At 23.5% G+C, this 17,018-nt stretch overlaps 3 protein-coding genes across 3 annotated transcripts; 2 read left to right on the forward strand and 1 right to left on the reverse strand.

The window, feature by feature from the left end:
* Window positions 1-6,527: 6,527 nt before the first annotated feature.
* Window positions 6,528-9,439, reverse strand: LOC128962383 (solute carrier family 25 member 35-like). The gene is made up of 3 exons (XM_054308756.1): window positions 8,950-9,439; window positions 6,961-7,179; window positions 6,528-6,893 (listed from the first exon to the last, which is right to left on the reverse strand). The coding sequence occupies exons 1-3, from the start codon at window positions 9,334-9,336 to the stop codon at window positions 6,528-6,530; spliced, it is 972 nt and encodes a 323-aa protein (XP_054164731.1). The 5' UTR covers window positions 9,337-9,439.
* Window positions 9,440-12,656: 3,217 nt separating this feature from the next.
* LOC128963015 (uncharacterized) lies at window positions 12,657-14,279 on the forward strand. Its single transcript, XM_054309480.1, has 4 exons — window positions 12,657-13,040; window positions 13,140-13,293; window positions 13,743-13,916; window positions 13,982-14,279. The coding sequence occupies exons 1-4, from the start codon at window positions 12,763-12,765 to the stop codon at window positions 14,135-14,137; spliced, it is 762 nt and encodes a 253-aa protein (XP_054165455.1). The 5' UTR covers window positions 12,657-12,762; the 3' UTR covers window positions 14,138-14,279.
* A 1,699-nt stretch (window positions 14,280-15,978) lies between these two features.
* Window positions 15,979-17,013, forward strand: LOC128963018 (uncharacterized). Its single transcript, XM_054309483.1, has 2 exons — window positions 15,979-16,165; window positions 16,228-17,013. Exons 1-2 carry the CDS (start codon window positions 16,141-16,143, stop codon window positions 16,896-16,898), a joined length of 696 nt encoding a protein of 231 aa, XP_054165458.1. The 5' UTR covers window positions 15,979-16,140; the 3' UTR covers window positions 16,899-17,013.
* The last annotated feature ends 5 nt before the right edge of the window (window positions 17,014-17,018 follow it).

Genomic DNA, 17,018 nt, shown 5'->3' on the forward strand with positions numbered 1-17,018 from the left:
ATATAAATTTTTAATATATATTTTATTTATATTCATTTTCTATTAATTAATTTACACAAAAACATTGCAATTTTTTAAGTAATCAAAAAATTCAAATTTTAACCTCAAATTTATTTACATAATATCGTTGAAATAACGACTTTAGATTTCATAAAAGCATGTATAGTACAGGTCCGGCACTGGGAGGCAAACACATGTTACATGTAGTATATTACTCGCAAAAACGGTATGTTAAGTGACTGTGAACTAAATGACTTAAATACTAAATCAAAAATTACAAACACGTGAAGACATGTCTCACTTTTATTGACAAGAAATATGTGATTACATTAAAAAACGGAAATTTGCGCCAAATTCCAGTCATATATACATTAATCAAGTTTTACAGCAATCAATGTATTATTAATACTTGTAATACATTAGTACTGTATTTGTAGTAATTATTTTAAGTGAAGTTTAATATATTTTAGTTAATTATAAATTGATGTTTAAAACAAATTTAATTATAGCATAAATTTCTTTTAACATAAATTCAAGTAAATGTACGATATTTTAGCGCCAATTTTTGAAATATTTAAGACAAAGACTGATGCAATTGTTAAATATTATTGCAAAAAATACTGATAATTATAATTATGTTCACAATATTTTTCAATTCATATGTATTATACCGTATATCAGTGCTGAGAACCGGTTTAATTGGTCCAACTATTCATATAATTGCTATATTGATAGTAACGTTACTGTATATAACACTTAATAAGTATGACATATCATGTATTCAATTATATAAATGTACTTTTCATTAGAGTTCACATGAGTTTAGTCTATCATTGAATTTTCGTATTAAAATTGCTTTCCAAGTAATGCCAGAAATCAATAAATAAAATAAATGAATGAATGGATAGTTAGTTAGTTAGTTGTCTTGAAATGCTTTCATGAATGAAGTGAAATATACTCTCAATATTTGCCTCAAAAGTCATCCACACATTAGCTATAAATAATGTTAAACTTTAATCTTGTTTTATATGTTATAGTATGTTATCTTTGTCTTTACAGTTAAGTGATTAAATGATCTCAAAGCTAACTGTTTCTCACAATTAAATCAATTAACTGACGCAATGAGTCCATCACAAGATGAGACCCAATCATCCCATCCCTGTATTATACTGTATTTAATTTTCATCAATCTCTCTCTCTCTCTCTCTCTCTCTCTCTCTCTCTCTCTCTCTCTCTCTCTCTCTCTCTCTCTCTCTGTATACGACCAGAAATTTTCATTTTCTATGATATTCATTAACTCTTGATTTTTATTAATAACTCAATTTTCATCTCATAATCTCTAATCACAATTTTGGCACAAATGCTGAACTTCAGTGTAAAAAACAACAAAAACACTGTATATGTATTGTAATCAGTCATTCATTAATAAGGAGTTAAAACATACAGACTTTTCCCAATGATTTCACTTTTTTTTATTGTCGTTACATTACATCTCAGACTGTGTGTCGAGAAATAAGATTAAAGTATAACTGTTTAGACGTTTAAACGTTTTTTTATTGTTTTTTATTCATATTTTCTTGGATTACAAAACTGTTTGAAACAAAGCATACGATGATTGAAAGCATCAGTTTATACAGCAATGAGAAAACAAAAAAATTTAACCCAAAATAAAATCCTATTTTTAGTGATTTTTCTGTATTTCATAAAAGTTTAACAAAAGTTTTTCTTTGATCTAAATAATGATGTCATTTAGCTTTTATATTAAATAAATATAATATAATATATCATATTGTGCAATTTTACCATTGTTAATGTATTATTATTATATTTTTGTTTAATATTTAATTGCTCTTTATAATATACAATATAAAACATCATAATTAATATTAATTTAGTTTTATTAAATAAAATTCTTTAAAAATCAATAAACACTAATTTTTAAAATGCAATCAAAGTGTACTAATATGACCCTATTATTAATATTGATTATTTAAACTTATTTATAAAATATTAAATTTTGATAATAAATAAATCAGTTTATTTGTTATTTATAAATAAGCAGAAGTAAACACAAATCAATATCTCATTATTATAGATAGTTTTTAAAAATTATCAAAAAAGTTTCATTTCCGGCCATCATTTCAAGTGATAGTTTTTTTTATCTCATACATAAAAACTGTTAGTTATGAGCATAAGATAACAAAATTATTAATTTGTCCTATAATTAATAATACAGTATAAGACTAAAATGTTTATCAAATTAAGCTTTTCATGTAATGTATTGTAGATTATAATTAAATTAAGTAAATCACACCTACACATGCAATCAATATTCAATTTGCTATAATTTTAATCAAAATAATAATCATATTATTTGATATCATATATAAAACTAAATTAATGAGTTTTATGATTAGTTAGATCGCTTTGAAACAAACTTCTATTTTTATTTGTAATCAAATATCTTAATCAGTGTAATAATATATAAATATTACTTGTTTTTATATTGAAATATCATAATTATGATAACTTTTTTTAGAAAAAAAACTTATAAAAAAGTAATTTTTTAAATTATGAAAACATGTTATTTATTTATGTTTTTTATAATTATTTATTTTGAAAACAGTGTTATTTCTTAATAATAATTAATGATAAATTAGACGATAGAAGAAAGGCATAGAGTATATCATATATTGATATTTGAATTAAAGTGATGAAGAAGAGAGTGAATGAATATTAGTTGTGTTGTTATGGCACTCATATGGTATGGTATGGTGTGGTTACGTAACCGCCCTATCGGTCGGACCGCTAATCTCTATGGTTACCCACACACACACACACACACACACCTGCATATCGTCTTCAGTGTTGACTGTCTCTCAACAGCCAAGACTGGGGCGGAACGTGACGTTTCTTAGGGCTCGGAGTTTATCACAAAGTTTTCTCATTCACTCACAAGTACTGACACTTTTCACATAACTATTGCATATATAAGTGAAAAGTCGTGCTCTAAGTCTGTCATTATTGTGTTCAATATGTTCACTGCTTTTACAGTATTTCATTCAATACATACTTCATTCATATAACTGATAATAACTTCTCAACTGATAACAAGTTTAACTAATTTTATTGTTATTAAAATTTATCAAATAATTATTTAAATAATCAAATAATATATATATATAAATATATTAATATATACACAATATATATAATGCCCATAAATATGGTGATCAATACAAAAATCGTAATGTTTGCATCAATTATTTTAATAATATTTGTTTTTCAATTGTCATCTGCTTTATATTTAAAAGTGAGTATTTTTTGTAGTTTTTTTTTAAAAAAAATAATACTTATAATTGTATATTTTAAAAATATTATACCCGTATAAATTATATTATAGCTATTATAATGATTAAATACCACACGAGAAGTACAAAGTATAAGATTATTAATATTGTATTTAATATTTGTTTTTTAGTTTAAAATGATATTTTTATTTTAAGATTTAGTTAAATTACATTAAATTTCACCCGTTTTATAACTCCAATAGTAAAGCACATTATTTTATAAATTAAATCATTAAATTATTTGTATGTCATTTATTAGGATTTAATTAATTATTATTTAATTAATACCCAAAGGGACGTAAAATGTGTGGGTTTTGTAATATTTGACAATTGTCTTAATTTGTTATAGTTTACTATTGATTTAGATTAAGACAAAACAATAAATACTAATTTGATATTATTTTATTTTTTTCGATGACTTATACAGTAGTTATTTAGGCCATACCTCATGTGTTGGCATATTTTTGGTTCTTTAATATAATTATTGATAAAATATTAATTGATATTTGTTTGTTGTATGACTTGTATGAACAGCGAAGTACAGTCAGTCAGAACTGTTCCCGCAGTACTCCGTGTGGTTGGGAAGTATACGCGCCGTTCATCAGAACTGTCAACTATTTCGTCGCCTCTCCGTAAGTGTTGATTCACACAATAATATCAAATCATTTTATTTGAGACCATCCCATACTATCCCATACTATCCCATACTATACCATACTATCCCATCCCATCCCATATGCTTAACAAACCAAATATCATATCTCTCTTATTCTATCATTTTTTATCGCAAAGTTATGCGACTTCTTATGACTTAAACTATAAATGATTACAATTTAATTGATAAATGTTTGTGTTTGACCTCATTATGCAATCAGTAATTCACTTGTGATTTATCCAATTTTTGTTAATCCAATTGCAAATATTTCAAATAATTTTTACTCTTAAATGAACTTAAATTTCTAGGTATTGTTATTAAAAGTTAGTAAAGTATTTATATGATATAAATTATATTTATCAATTAAAAATATATTATCAATATTTATTTTGTTGGTATAATGAAATGCTATATTCAAAAATGTTAATAATTTATGAATTTATCTAATATCTTAGTATAAATGAAATGTCACATGGTTATTTAAATAAATGATAAAATTTCTGATAAATCTATGCCAATAGACTCATTGATTTGTTTATATAAATTTGTTTAACAAATCATTAAACATTTAATTATAGGGAAGTTAGGTATTCAAATAAAATGTTTAGTAATATAAAATATTTAATATTATTATTGAATTATATACAGTATATATATAATTTTATAATAATACTAAATATTTTATTTGAATATATTAAGAATACATAAATTTATAAATTATTGTTATTAAATTATTTTTAATTTATTTTAATATCAATTTTTATCTAATCATAAGATAATTCAATACACTTAATATAATATAAATTATATATTTTTTTATTATAATAGAGTTATCTTATTTTAAGTAATTGAAAAGTATATATTAAAACTAATTAAAAAAAACATTTAATAATAAATTGAGAATATTCTCTAAATTGATAAAATTATATATTGCATACTATTGATATAATTAATAACGTATATATTATATAAATTTATTGCTATATAAGTTAAATATATTAATAAGAAAATTATTAAATGAGCTAAACATTGAACGAGTGAGTGAGTGAGTGAGTGAGTGAGTGAGTGAGTGAGTGAGTGAGTGAGTGAGTGAGTGAGAGAGAGAGAGAGAGAGTATTTAATTGAATGAAAAGTATGATTTGCCAGAGTTTACAGTAAGATGTGTTGGCACTGAAAGCAGGGAATCTCTTGGATTGTTGTTTGACATGAGATACTCGTATGACTGAAATTATCACTTTTAATATCAACTCTAATCCTACAAAATATATGTTTAATTATTACTATCAAAACTATAAATAATGACTTCAATGAATACGTCAACTTATAACTGATGTTAAATGTTTGTCCAAAAGTCGAGTCTCTAAATAAATTTAATAGTGTTTTAACTCAGTTCGTCAATAGTATTCAATTAACCACTCATTAGAGATAAAATATATTTGTTTTTAATTATATTTGAAAGACTAGCGAACTCTAATAGATAAATACTATTATATAAATATTAATATTAACAATCATAGCGTTATTAACAATACGCTATCAGTAAATAAATATATTGGAAGATGACATTAATGAAGATACAGATTATAGTAGAAATTACAATATAATTATCAACATTTAAAATGTTATAAATTCTTGTATTTTATCAAATATATTGAAGAATTTCAGAGACAAATCAAAAATAAATTATTTTTCATTTAAATTAATTAATAATTTTTTAATTTCTCATTATAGGTGTCAGTGTCCTACTGGTACCCGATGTGTCCGTCACTCGGATGACATATCTATATCAGCGTATGTCCATCGGTGTCGACCAGAAGCCGAATGATACCAATTGATTACTAAATATATATCATAAAAATACTCTTAATATTAAAAGTTTACTAATAATTATTATAACTAATATTATTTAAAAATATATCATAAATCAAATGATTATATTTAAATATAATTTATTAAAAAAACCATTTGAAGAGCCAAAGAAAATCAGCGTTACTTTTCATGACATTGTTTTACTATATTATAAATTATTATTCTTTAGCATCATTTTTTAATTTAATATTATTAAATATTATGATAATGTAAATGTTTTCAAATATCATTATTATATTTAAGCCATAATTTTGTCATATGTTAATAGTTAATAACAATTAGTAAAATTTATTTATTAACTGTAAATGTGAACAAACAAATAGTATTTGTCTTACTGGTAATCATTTCAGTTTAATTGGAATTTCAAAATAATAATAAATATATAAAACCGTATTGTTTTAAAAATAATAATTTTATTCTCTAAATCACCAATAATTTCATGTTACTATATTTAAAAAACATTTTGTTATTATAGTTAAATTATAAACAAACTTAAAAATGGATCAAATTAACCAAAAATTAATTAAAAATAAAATTATATTTACTGTATAAGTAATTTACATAAATAATACATTATTATCATCATTTACTTTATTTATTATTGTTATATAAATTTCCTAAAAATTTCCAAAAATTAATAATTAATATTTCAATTACGTAGTCGTTGTGCGACTTATTGTATTGATTTGAGATGACTTCGGCTCAAACTTTTGTTTAAAAGACATATATTTCTTCCTAATTTCAGTCCAAAACAGAAGACTGAGGACAGTATGTGGACCTAACCTAAGCAAAGAGGCCGTCCATCCCTTATAAAAGCCTAAAATGCCTTCAGTGGTGGCAATCTTGTGCATACAGTTAAATATTCCCGAGTATTTCAGTCCTTTACCAGTCTTTTCATCGACCGGTTGATTATAAAGTCGGGTCGATATGACATCAAAAGGAGTCATCAGTAATGTAACGGCCAAACCACCGACCATTGCAGCCGCCAATGAGTTAAGAAAACTATCAGTCGGTATAATCTAAATGAGTGATAAATAATTTATTGATTTTTATTTTGAATATCTATTAAATCAAAATTAGACTAACCTTTGACTTATCAATAAATGTTTTAACTGAAGCAAATGTTGACAATTGAATGGCCCCACCAATAGTGACGCGAGTCATGGAGGCGGCGCAACCCCTCCACAAACCTATAATACCGTAGTTCTTGTAGATGGAGGTCAAAGCGCCAGTCATTGTTGAATGTGAATGTTGATGACCCACAGCTATATGTGCTGAGGATCGGCTCTGCAAATGGGTCTTCACCTATATATCAATATATCAATAGTAAAGCATATTATGGTTTCACTTATTGAGGTTCTGTTCATGACTTATAACTGTTCATAGCTTTAACTATTTAGTGAACAGTAATCCACGCAAAAATCGGTGCTTTTTATAAAAATGTATTCATGTATTAACTATCCCAACAATACCTGTCAAATGACTGTTCAATTCAATGATTTTTTCGTTAAATTTTATGATTTATTTCTTGAAAAAATTTAACTTTTTATGTATTCAAATAAATTGAATTCAAAGATACAAAAATTGACAAAAAGGTTTCAATAGAGGTATTTTCACACACACACACACATACACACACATACACACACACATACATACATACATACACACATACACACACACACACACACACACATACACACACACACATACACACACACACATACACACACACACACATACACACACACACACACATACATACATACACACACACACACACACACACACACACACACACACACACATACACACACACACATACACACACACACATACACACACACACATACACACACACACACACATACATACATACATACACACATACACACACACACACACACGAATAACTTAACCTTTTGCTTAGCTTAATAACGATAATTTTTAATTGTTATTTTAGTTGTAATTTACGACAAATTACAAATTAATAACTTTTAAATACATTAATTGATAAAATTTATTTAATCAATTAATACTATGATTCATATATATAATATATACATATGAAATATCATTATATACTTTATTTCAATATGATAATATAGTATGTATAATATATATAAATTATATACAGTATATTATGTGTTAAAAGCAGTGATTAGATAATTTTAGTATACAGTATGTATATTATATATTAAACAAAAATAATTACTTTAAACTATATAAACTTTAAAAGATATTATAATATTTAATGTATTTGTTATACAATAAACTTAAGCATTAAAAATATAGTATAAATAACACACAAATAATAATAATTATAAGCATTTAATAACTTTTTACTAGATTTTATAAATAAAATTAATTAAAAAAATATTTTAAATTCTAAATCAACTTTAATTCCCATATAAATTTAATGTTATATTAAACTAATATATCATATTATATACATTATACCTAAAATTTTGTTACCTTATTAGCAATCAATTAGTAATTATAAGTACTTTTTGTCTAATGAAGTGATAGATTTAGAGTAGTATTATTGGAGACAATACTAAATAATTAAATGCTAATCATTGGTATTTCATCTTTTAAATGTTTTATCAAACAATATAACTGATTAAATAAATTAATAAAACAATATACAGTAATTGTCGTCAGTGAGTGAATCAGTAGTAAATTATAAGTGAGTTATTAAATAGATATTCAATAAATCTATAACTAATATCAATATGAAAAATACTCCCATTTGTTATTAATGTCACTCTCGATATACAATACAAGCAAATAACGGCCTAATTATATATTTGGTTATCATATCATTCACACAATTAGTGTGTCATCTCTTTTGGTATTCAAAGTCTTGAAATACTTAAATTTAATTCATCTTTTCATTCAACACTTGTGTTAAAATAAAATAGTTTTTATAAGTTTTTTGTTATAATTCTAAAGTAAATTATAATTATAATAAATTTCATAAATATTATTAAATAATTGCAAATATAAAAAATTAAATTCAGTTGTTATTAGCAATTGAGTGAAAAATCGACTAAAAAATAATAAAATATATACCAAATAAAAAGGACTTCCAATAAAAGACCCGACGGCTCCCGAAGCGGCGCCAAACACAACACTTTTGTGAAATATGACGTCTCCGTTGGCATTCCTGGTAAGTCCAAAGTTGTCGAAGCACTGGTAGGCACCGAATCGGATGCCATTCATAAAAAACTGATACCAAAGTGCCGGCACTAAACCCTTTTGTAAGGCCAGTACTGATTCATTGCTTGCAATCGCGTAAAAGGCGTGAAAAACATTGCGATAGTGAACCACATAATGTCCCCGACTTTTGAGCTCTCCTTGCAATTGGATCCGTGTCTTCACCACTTCTAATGGGTTTGTTATGACACCCGCACAGCAAGCACTCAGTCCTCCCAATACAAACTCATCCACTTTAAACATTATACCATATGATTGATCCAATTGTTCACAATAAGTGATGACAAACTTTTTAATTAATAATTATTTTCATATATAACTTCATTTTATCTAATAAAATGTTTCCCAATTTATTATTTAACAATTCATTGAAATTTTATTGAATAAAATCTAATAGCAATCATAAAATTTATTGACTATAAGTTATAAATAATTAATTAAATATATATTTGATTAAACAGTTAGACTATTATATTAATAGACTTATAGTCAATAAGACATTCAGTTGACACATGTCTACAACACATCACATGTTTAACATATTTACTAAATTTTGTTTTAATTACTACTAAAAACTTATTTTAAGACCATTTTGAATCTAAGATAAATCATACCAATTGATTATAAAATTGTTATATAATATAGTGACAAATGTGTGATACAAGTTATGCTATTTGAATGAAAGTTTTCAAACATAAAACAGGTTTTTAAAAGACATTACTTTTAGACTGACCACCCAATTTATTAGTAAACCTGTATAATAGTATAAAATTATTATTTTCACCTGTATTTTCCTGTATATTAAATATTATATTCCTGTATGTTAACCTGTACTTAAATAACAATATATTCGTTATATTACTCAAATTATTTTATATTGAACATGAACTATTTTAGAAATATTTATAAATTTTTTATATTTAAAAAAATATTTGAAATATTTAAACTGTATATTAAAAATACAAGCAATTTTTTACTAACAAAACTTAATTCATAGTTATTTTATACTTTTATTAATCAATTAGTTTAACATATTTTAAAACTGTATATTTTATTATACAGGTTAGCCCTTTCCTGTCACCTGTATTAGACCCTTGATTCCTGTATAATACAGGCGGCACCTGTATGGGTGGTCAGTCTAATTACTTTATATGAATAGTGATGTCATATAATACAAAAACTTTGCCTTAAAGTTAATTGAAAATCTATTGATTAATTAAGTTATCTAAATGTATATTATATTATATATATTTATCTATGATATATTGATTTTTTATCTAATCTAAATTTATAAAACAAAAAATGTACACAAATATTAAATTTTATAATTAATACATTTACTATTTATAATAATATCTTAAATTAAGTAATAAATTAATATAAAGTTTTACTTTAAAAATTACAATTTATTCAATAATTTATTTGCAGATAATCTTTTGTGAAAGATTGAGACACAACTAATACATTAATAAAGTTATTTTGATATATAATTTTTTAAAAAGGACACATTTACCCACAATCTAACTATTATACTGTAGAGACATACTGTATACTCATTATATTAGCATATTTTAAGAGAGAGAGAGAGAGAGAGAGAGAGAGAGAGAGAGAGAGAGAGAGAGAGAGAGAGAGAGAGAGTATGTGTATGTGCTGTTTATTTATTTAATAATATATTTAATTAATTTTTAAAATAAAACTATATTAAAGAATAAAGAGTTTTTAATTTATCATTTTAATATGTTAACTTAACATTAAGTATATTTTTTAAAATTATATTTTAAATAAAATTTAGTAAATTAGTAATTTTTATAACCCATGGATGTATGATATATATAAAAAATCAAAAGTTTTCAAATTTTGTAATCGTAAAAATTTACTATTATATCTATAGTTTAAAAATAATCTGATAAATGCATTAACTTTTTAAATAATACTAAATAATTGTTGAGAAACTCTTAGTAAAATATTAAAAACTAATGTATTATAGCACCTTGCTACTTATTATATTTAATTCTATTTTATAATTATTTGAATATTGTTTTCAAGATATCATACCTCCCTGAGTGCTATCATACCAGTAATTCATATATTGAATATTATTTTATCAATTTATTGGTACAAATAAAATATTTTTATTCCATTCAAGAGAGAAGTTATTACAAAATAATAATTTTTTAGCAATTTTGTCAATGATTTTATATTTAGTAACAAATAATTGTTTTCATATGTTTTATAAATTTCCCAATACTTTATCAAATATTATACACATTAAATATTTATTTAAATAATACATACATAGTATGCACACATTTTATGTTGATATTTTAAATTTAATAATTATAAGGTTATTTATTTCAATTCCAGTACAATATCAAGTATACAGTATTTTCATACTAGAGTACTGTATATTAATTTCATATTAATTTATTTTAAGAAAAATATGTTAATAAATATAGAATTTACATTTATTAAGCCTAAATGTATTATTATTTCGTAGTATTATTATTTCGTAGTATTATTATTTATAGTATTATATAATAGAAAGTACAATTTTTAAAATAATTAATTCAAATGTGTATATGTAATAATGAAATGCATTTTTAAGTTTTTTAAAATTATATTTATTGGCAATAACTTATTAAATTAATTACTTACATTTATATTATTTAAAAAATATATTAATTTCATTTCACTTTTTATATTTTAGAAAATAATAATGTATTATAAAATAAGTTTTAAAAAATTAGTTGTTATAATGTGAATAACAATTGAATTGAATGCAATCAATGCTTTTCCTTTAGTAACAAATGCCCAATCATTTGACTTACTTTTTTTACCTATTATTGAATGACTCGATAAAAAAATTTTTTTAACAAAATATTTATTAATAAATATTAAACAATAATACAGTATTACCAAAACATCAAATTAGATTTTATTACACAATACCAACTGTTACTATAATATTCAGCTATTATATGAACTAATTTATTGAATAAATCTATTTTATCATATATAATGAAAATGACATTCAAATATCTGCCAATTATTTTTTAATTTAGTAATCCATTTGTAACAGTTTGTTACAAAATTTACTAATTTCTCCAATATATTCATATTATTAGTATGTATGTATGTATCAGTTTTATATATATTGAATTTCATTATAGACAATTTTTAATTTTTTTTATTTCTATTAGCGGCAGTACATTACTATAGTTGCTTATCTAATCGGTGTCATTCATGTTAGCAAATCATTATATATAATAATAATAATAATACAATATATGTTATTTTATTGATGGGGATCACCACATGAGGGGTATTTATAATAAGCAAAAACTATTGTTTTAGTACCACATAAAAGATACTCTTAAATAAAGCGTCGACTGTTTAGTTGGTCATCATATTTGTTTAGTGCTTTTAACGTTTATTTTTTAAAAATTGTCTTATAATCAAAATATTGTATATTTAAATTTTAAAATAATACATACATTTATATTTTTTATTTTTTAATATAAAGTTTTAATATCAACATTCAACAAGTTTTTGCTGAGAATCAACACAAATACTATTAACTGATATATTATTTTGAATAAAGAATTTTTGATTGTTATTGAATTAAAAAACATATTTTCAAAACTAAGTTAAATTAAATTACTTCAAGAGATGGTTGTTCTTAACGCTCCCATAACTTGTCTGCCATCACACATGTGCAGCCCATCAATGACTTTATGGACAACAAGTTTACCTGCATCTCCATGTTCACTATTATCACAATTGTCACCACTGTCACCACTGTCACCATTGTCATCGAGTCAATGTTCATTAACAGGATCACCGACAGCACCATTATCTCCAGTATCTATTGGCAGTCCTATGTCAATGTCTTCACTAAATTATGGTTCAGCTGTAATTATTAAGCCAACCTCATGGAGTCAATCGTAGTGAGTTTGCTAATTAAATACTATTGAATTATAGATTTTTATAGTTTAAATACTAATGTTATAATGAATTTGATTACTGATTATATGTATACTATTCAGTGGTATGGAACAGGTATGGCTATCGGAGTTTCACCGGTTATTCTCCAATTACTACCAACAGATGTGGATCCTTCAACCCGTTGAAAACAAACCCATAGCCAACAGTTCAGTACATACTTTCATAGACTCAGCAAAAGTTAGATTTTGTTGTGATGTAAGTTTCATATCATTTTATTTTTTTTTAATTAGTATTTATTAATCATTGCAATTGAATTGGATTTATTTTTCTAAATTATGTTTAGATTAACTTTAGATAATATATAGTTTATTAATTAAATTTATAACAAATTTATCTACAGATTTATCATAAGATATATAAAAATTAGATATTTTTATGTTTTTCTTCAGTGTATTTCTGTAAACTTTTATTAATTCGTTATACTGTATATGCTTTTACAATATATCGTATATAAAACTTATATATTGTATATTTTTTATCTATCATAATAGCAGATAAAAATTCATTCATAGATTTATAATGATAACGAGTTAATTATAAATATATTTTTAAAGATATACTGAATTAAACCATAGATAATTAAAACAATAAAATGATCCAGAGAAAATTTTATAAACGATTTATTTGAATAAAATTTTTATAAGAAATGTGGTCACGGATGGACATCAATGAAAGGACGGGTAGTATTTTGGTTTGATTTATTGTCACCGATATATTCCAATGGATTCGTGGCTTTTAAACTATATGGACAACAATGTGATCGATGTAAGAATGATAGCTATGAACAGGCGATGTGGTATCCCGAAGAAGTCTGCAAAGTATAGTATATATATTTTACTCAATTATTCATAAACTATAAGCTGTTAATGATATACATATACAGGTGTTAACTAATTTGTACAACAAAGTGGGTCAGTTATTTTATGGCTTTTATCACCCGCCCATTGAAAAGACCCGCCGATCTGGTAAACCGCGAACCCCTCATAACAGTGACTTATGTCAGGCCTGTAAGGATGGTCTCTGTGCTGATCGCAAATGACAATTAATCACTACTTGTATTAGTAATTAGTTTTTTAATATTAATAAGTAGTCAACAATTATTGCTAAATATATAATATTATTCTTATGTGTCATCATTTCTTTAATTATAATTGTAATTAATTTTATGGCTTTAATGTCTACTAAACACATGTCGACACAAATATAAATTATTTTTAAAGAGTTTTATACTTTGAAAATACAATTGTTTTATTAAATAACAAACAAAAATCAAAAGCTGATTGTAATCATATTTGTTAAGATCATAAATGTGTATAATAATAATTATTATTATATTGTGATCATTAAATTTCATAAAACCGTATAAAACAATTATTTTAGATATACTGTATTTTTGTATAAATACTTTGAAAAAAGTCACAATCATTATTGGATTGAATAACTCAAATAGACATATAAATGTAATATCAATTTTACGGTTTATTACTATATTTATAAAATTTTATTATACATTTACTGTATTGCACGACAATATGTACTTATTTTTCCTTTCAATTTAATACTATCTATAAAATGTAATTTTGTTATCAAATAAAAATTGGTCTCTAATTATTGTCTTTTTTATATTCCAATACTTATTCATAAAGAAAATATGTAATCTCATCATTTCTATTGTAAAGTAAATATAATTTTCATTTTATAAGTTTGTTTTACAAGTAATTAATATACATATAATAAAATAATTACTACTATAAACTAGTTAATTGTGTTAATTAAGTTACAGTAGATTATCATATTAGTAATTTATAATATATATATATATATATACAGTACTTTATATACCATATCTAAGTATCTAAGAACACAATGTTTGCCGTTAGAGTTAATGTTTATCGAAATTTTCCATTTATATTGCATTAAATCTTTAAAAATATTTATATTTAGTTATTATTCCAAAAATAATTAATTAAAAAAGTTTGATTATAGTAAATTTAGATATATCTGTACTATAGAATTTTAAAAATTTATAGTTTTTAAATGTATGTGAAGTATATAATTTAATTACTTTATTTAAAACAAATTAAAAATCATGTATTTTTGTAATGTATGCGCAATAAATAATAAATAGTAATCAATCAATTATAAAATACAGAATCTATTATATAATAATATATTATAGCAGTAAATACAGAATTATATTGTAATAAACATGTTTCAGTTTCAAAGTCAAAATACTAATAATAGTTTATTACTAAATAATTACAAAATAAAAGAATTTATTTTATAAAAAACAAAACAATTTTAGTTTTATTATAAAAGTACAAAATTAAAGTAACGCATAGTTGAAAAATATTATTAAAAGATTTATATATTATATACTAACCTAATCTTACCTAATATTTACTTTATAAACACTGAATATAATCAAGTTGTATGAAATCTATATATCATAAATAAAATTGTTCATTATATTAAAAATTATAAATGTACAAATAAAGTTGATTTTTTATAACACATTTTTGTTTAAAAATTAAAATAATAGTTGATAATTTGCTTTAGATTATTTTATATATAGTACAGTACTATATACTAAGTTTTTATTTAATATGATTCATTTATATTTATTAAACTTTAATTATTTAATGTAAATTAATGCTTAAAATAAATGTTGATAATACAAAAATATCAAATAAAAAATAATAACTTTTAATTTGAGTAAATATTATTATAAACTTTCAAAGTTTTCTTTATTTATTATAAACTTTAATATCAATTCACAAGTTTTTATAAAATTATACAAAAATTGACTCTAAAACAAACATTAGAATTAAAATAAAAATATTTTAAAAAATATTTTTAAAAATATTTTGTATAAATAGACCGATTATTTGAGTAAATCATTTAGTTGTGGTTTCGCTTCGTTTTGTGTTATTTTAATTATTTTAAAACATTTTTAATTTTATTGTAATTCATATACTAGTCTTTAGTTTATTAATATTTTATTAATATATTATTAATATATTATTAATATATTTTATAAAAATGAATTTTTATTACTATTTCGTTTGTAAGTAATTGATATATTTTTTAATTAATATTTTATTTAATCTTAAACTAATTAATTACCAGTCATAGCATTAATTGGTATTCAAACCATAAGTATCAGAGCAGAAGAAGCTGAACCAGTCGGTGATAATACAGTTGACGAGAAGTCGGGAGAAGAATCAATGGAAGAGACAATCTTATCGACAGAATCGCATTATGAAGAACCAAATGAAGAACCAAATGAAGACCAAACGGTTACCGTAGTGTTTGAAGAAATAGATCCAAAAGATATCAATGACAATGAAGATGAGTCTGACTCGATTACCACACCATTTGATGAGTTAATAACTTCTGAATACAATGGTTTGGATGTTAAAGAAGAAAGTGTTAGCACATCATTCAGTTGTTACGGCCGATCCTTTGGACAGTACGCCGATGTGTCAAAAGACTGTCGAGTCTTTCACTTGTGTTATCCATTCTATAAATCTGATGAACTTCTGTATCAAAGAATCACTTTCTTATGCGATAATGACTTAGTTTTTGATCAGAAAAGATTCATTTGTGCGAACAACTCGACAATTGATCACAAATGTAACGATTCTGAAGGCTTTTATGAGCGAACAAATCAGGAATACTTGATCCGTGTGTTCTCGCAAAGTGTGTCACCAATTGATGAGGTGAAGGGTAGGGTAGAAACCGAAGCGAATCCCAGTGCGAGTCCCGGTTGGTTCCACTGGTTCTATGGCAACAATTAACTACCGGTTCTCACAAATGCATTAATTTCTATAATATGTTTACTTTAATAATGTATTTCTTTATATTTTATTTTATTTAATAATAAATTTATTATAAATCAATTGAATTAAGCGCTCATT

The sequence above is a fragment of the Oppia nitens genome, unplaced genomic scaffold (genome assembly GCF_028296485.1).
Source record: "Oppia nitens isolate AA-2021 unplaced genomic scaffold, nextdenovo-longstitch-racon4-pilon3 scaffold6_pilon_pilon_pilon, whole genome shotgun sequence".
In the NCBI taxonomy this organism is placed as follows: Eukaryota; Metazoa; Arthropoda; class Arachnida; order Sarcoptiformes; family Oppiidae; genus Oppia; species Oppia nitens.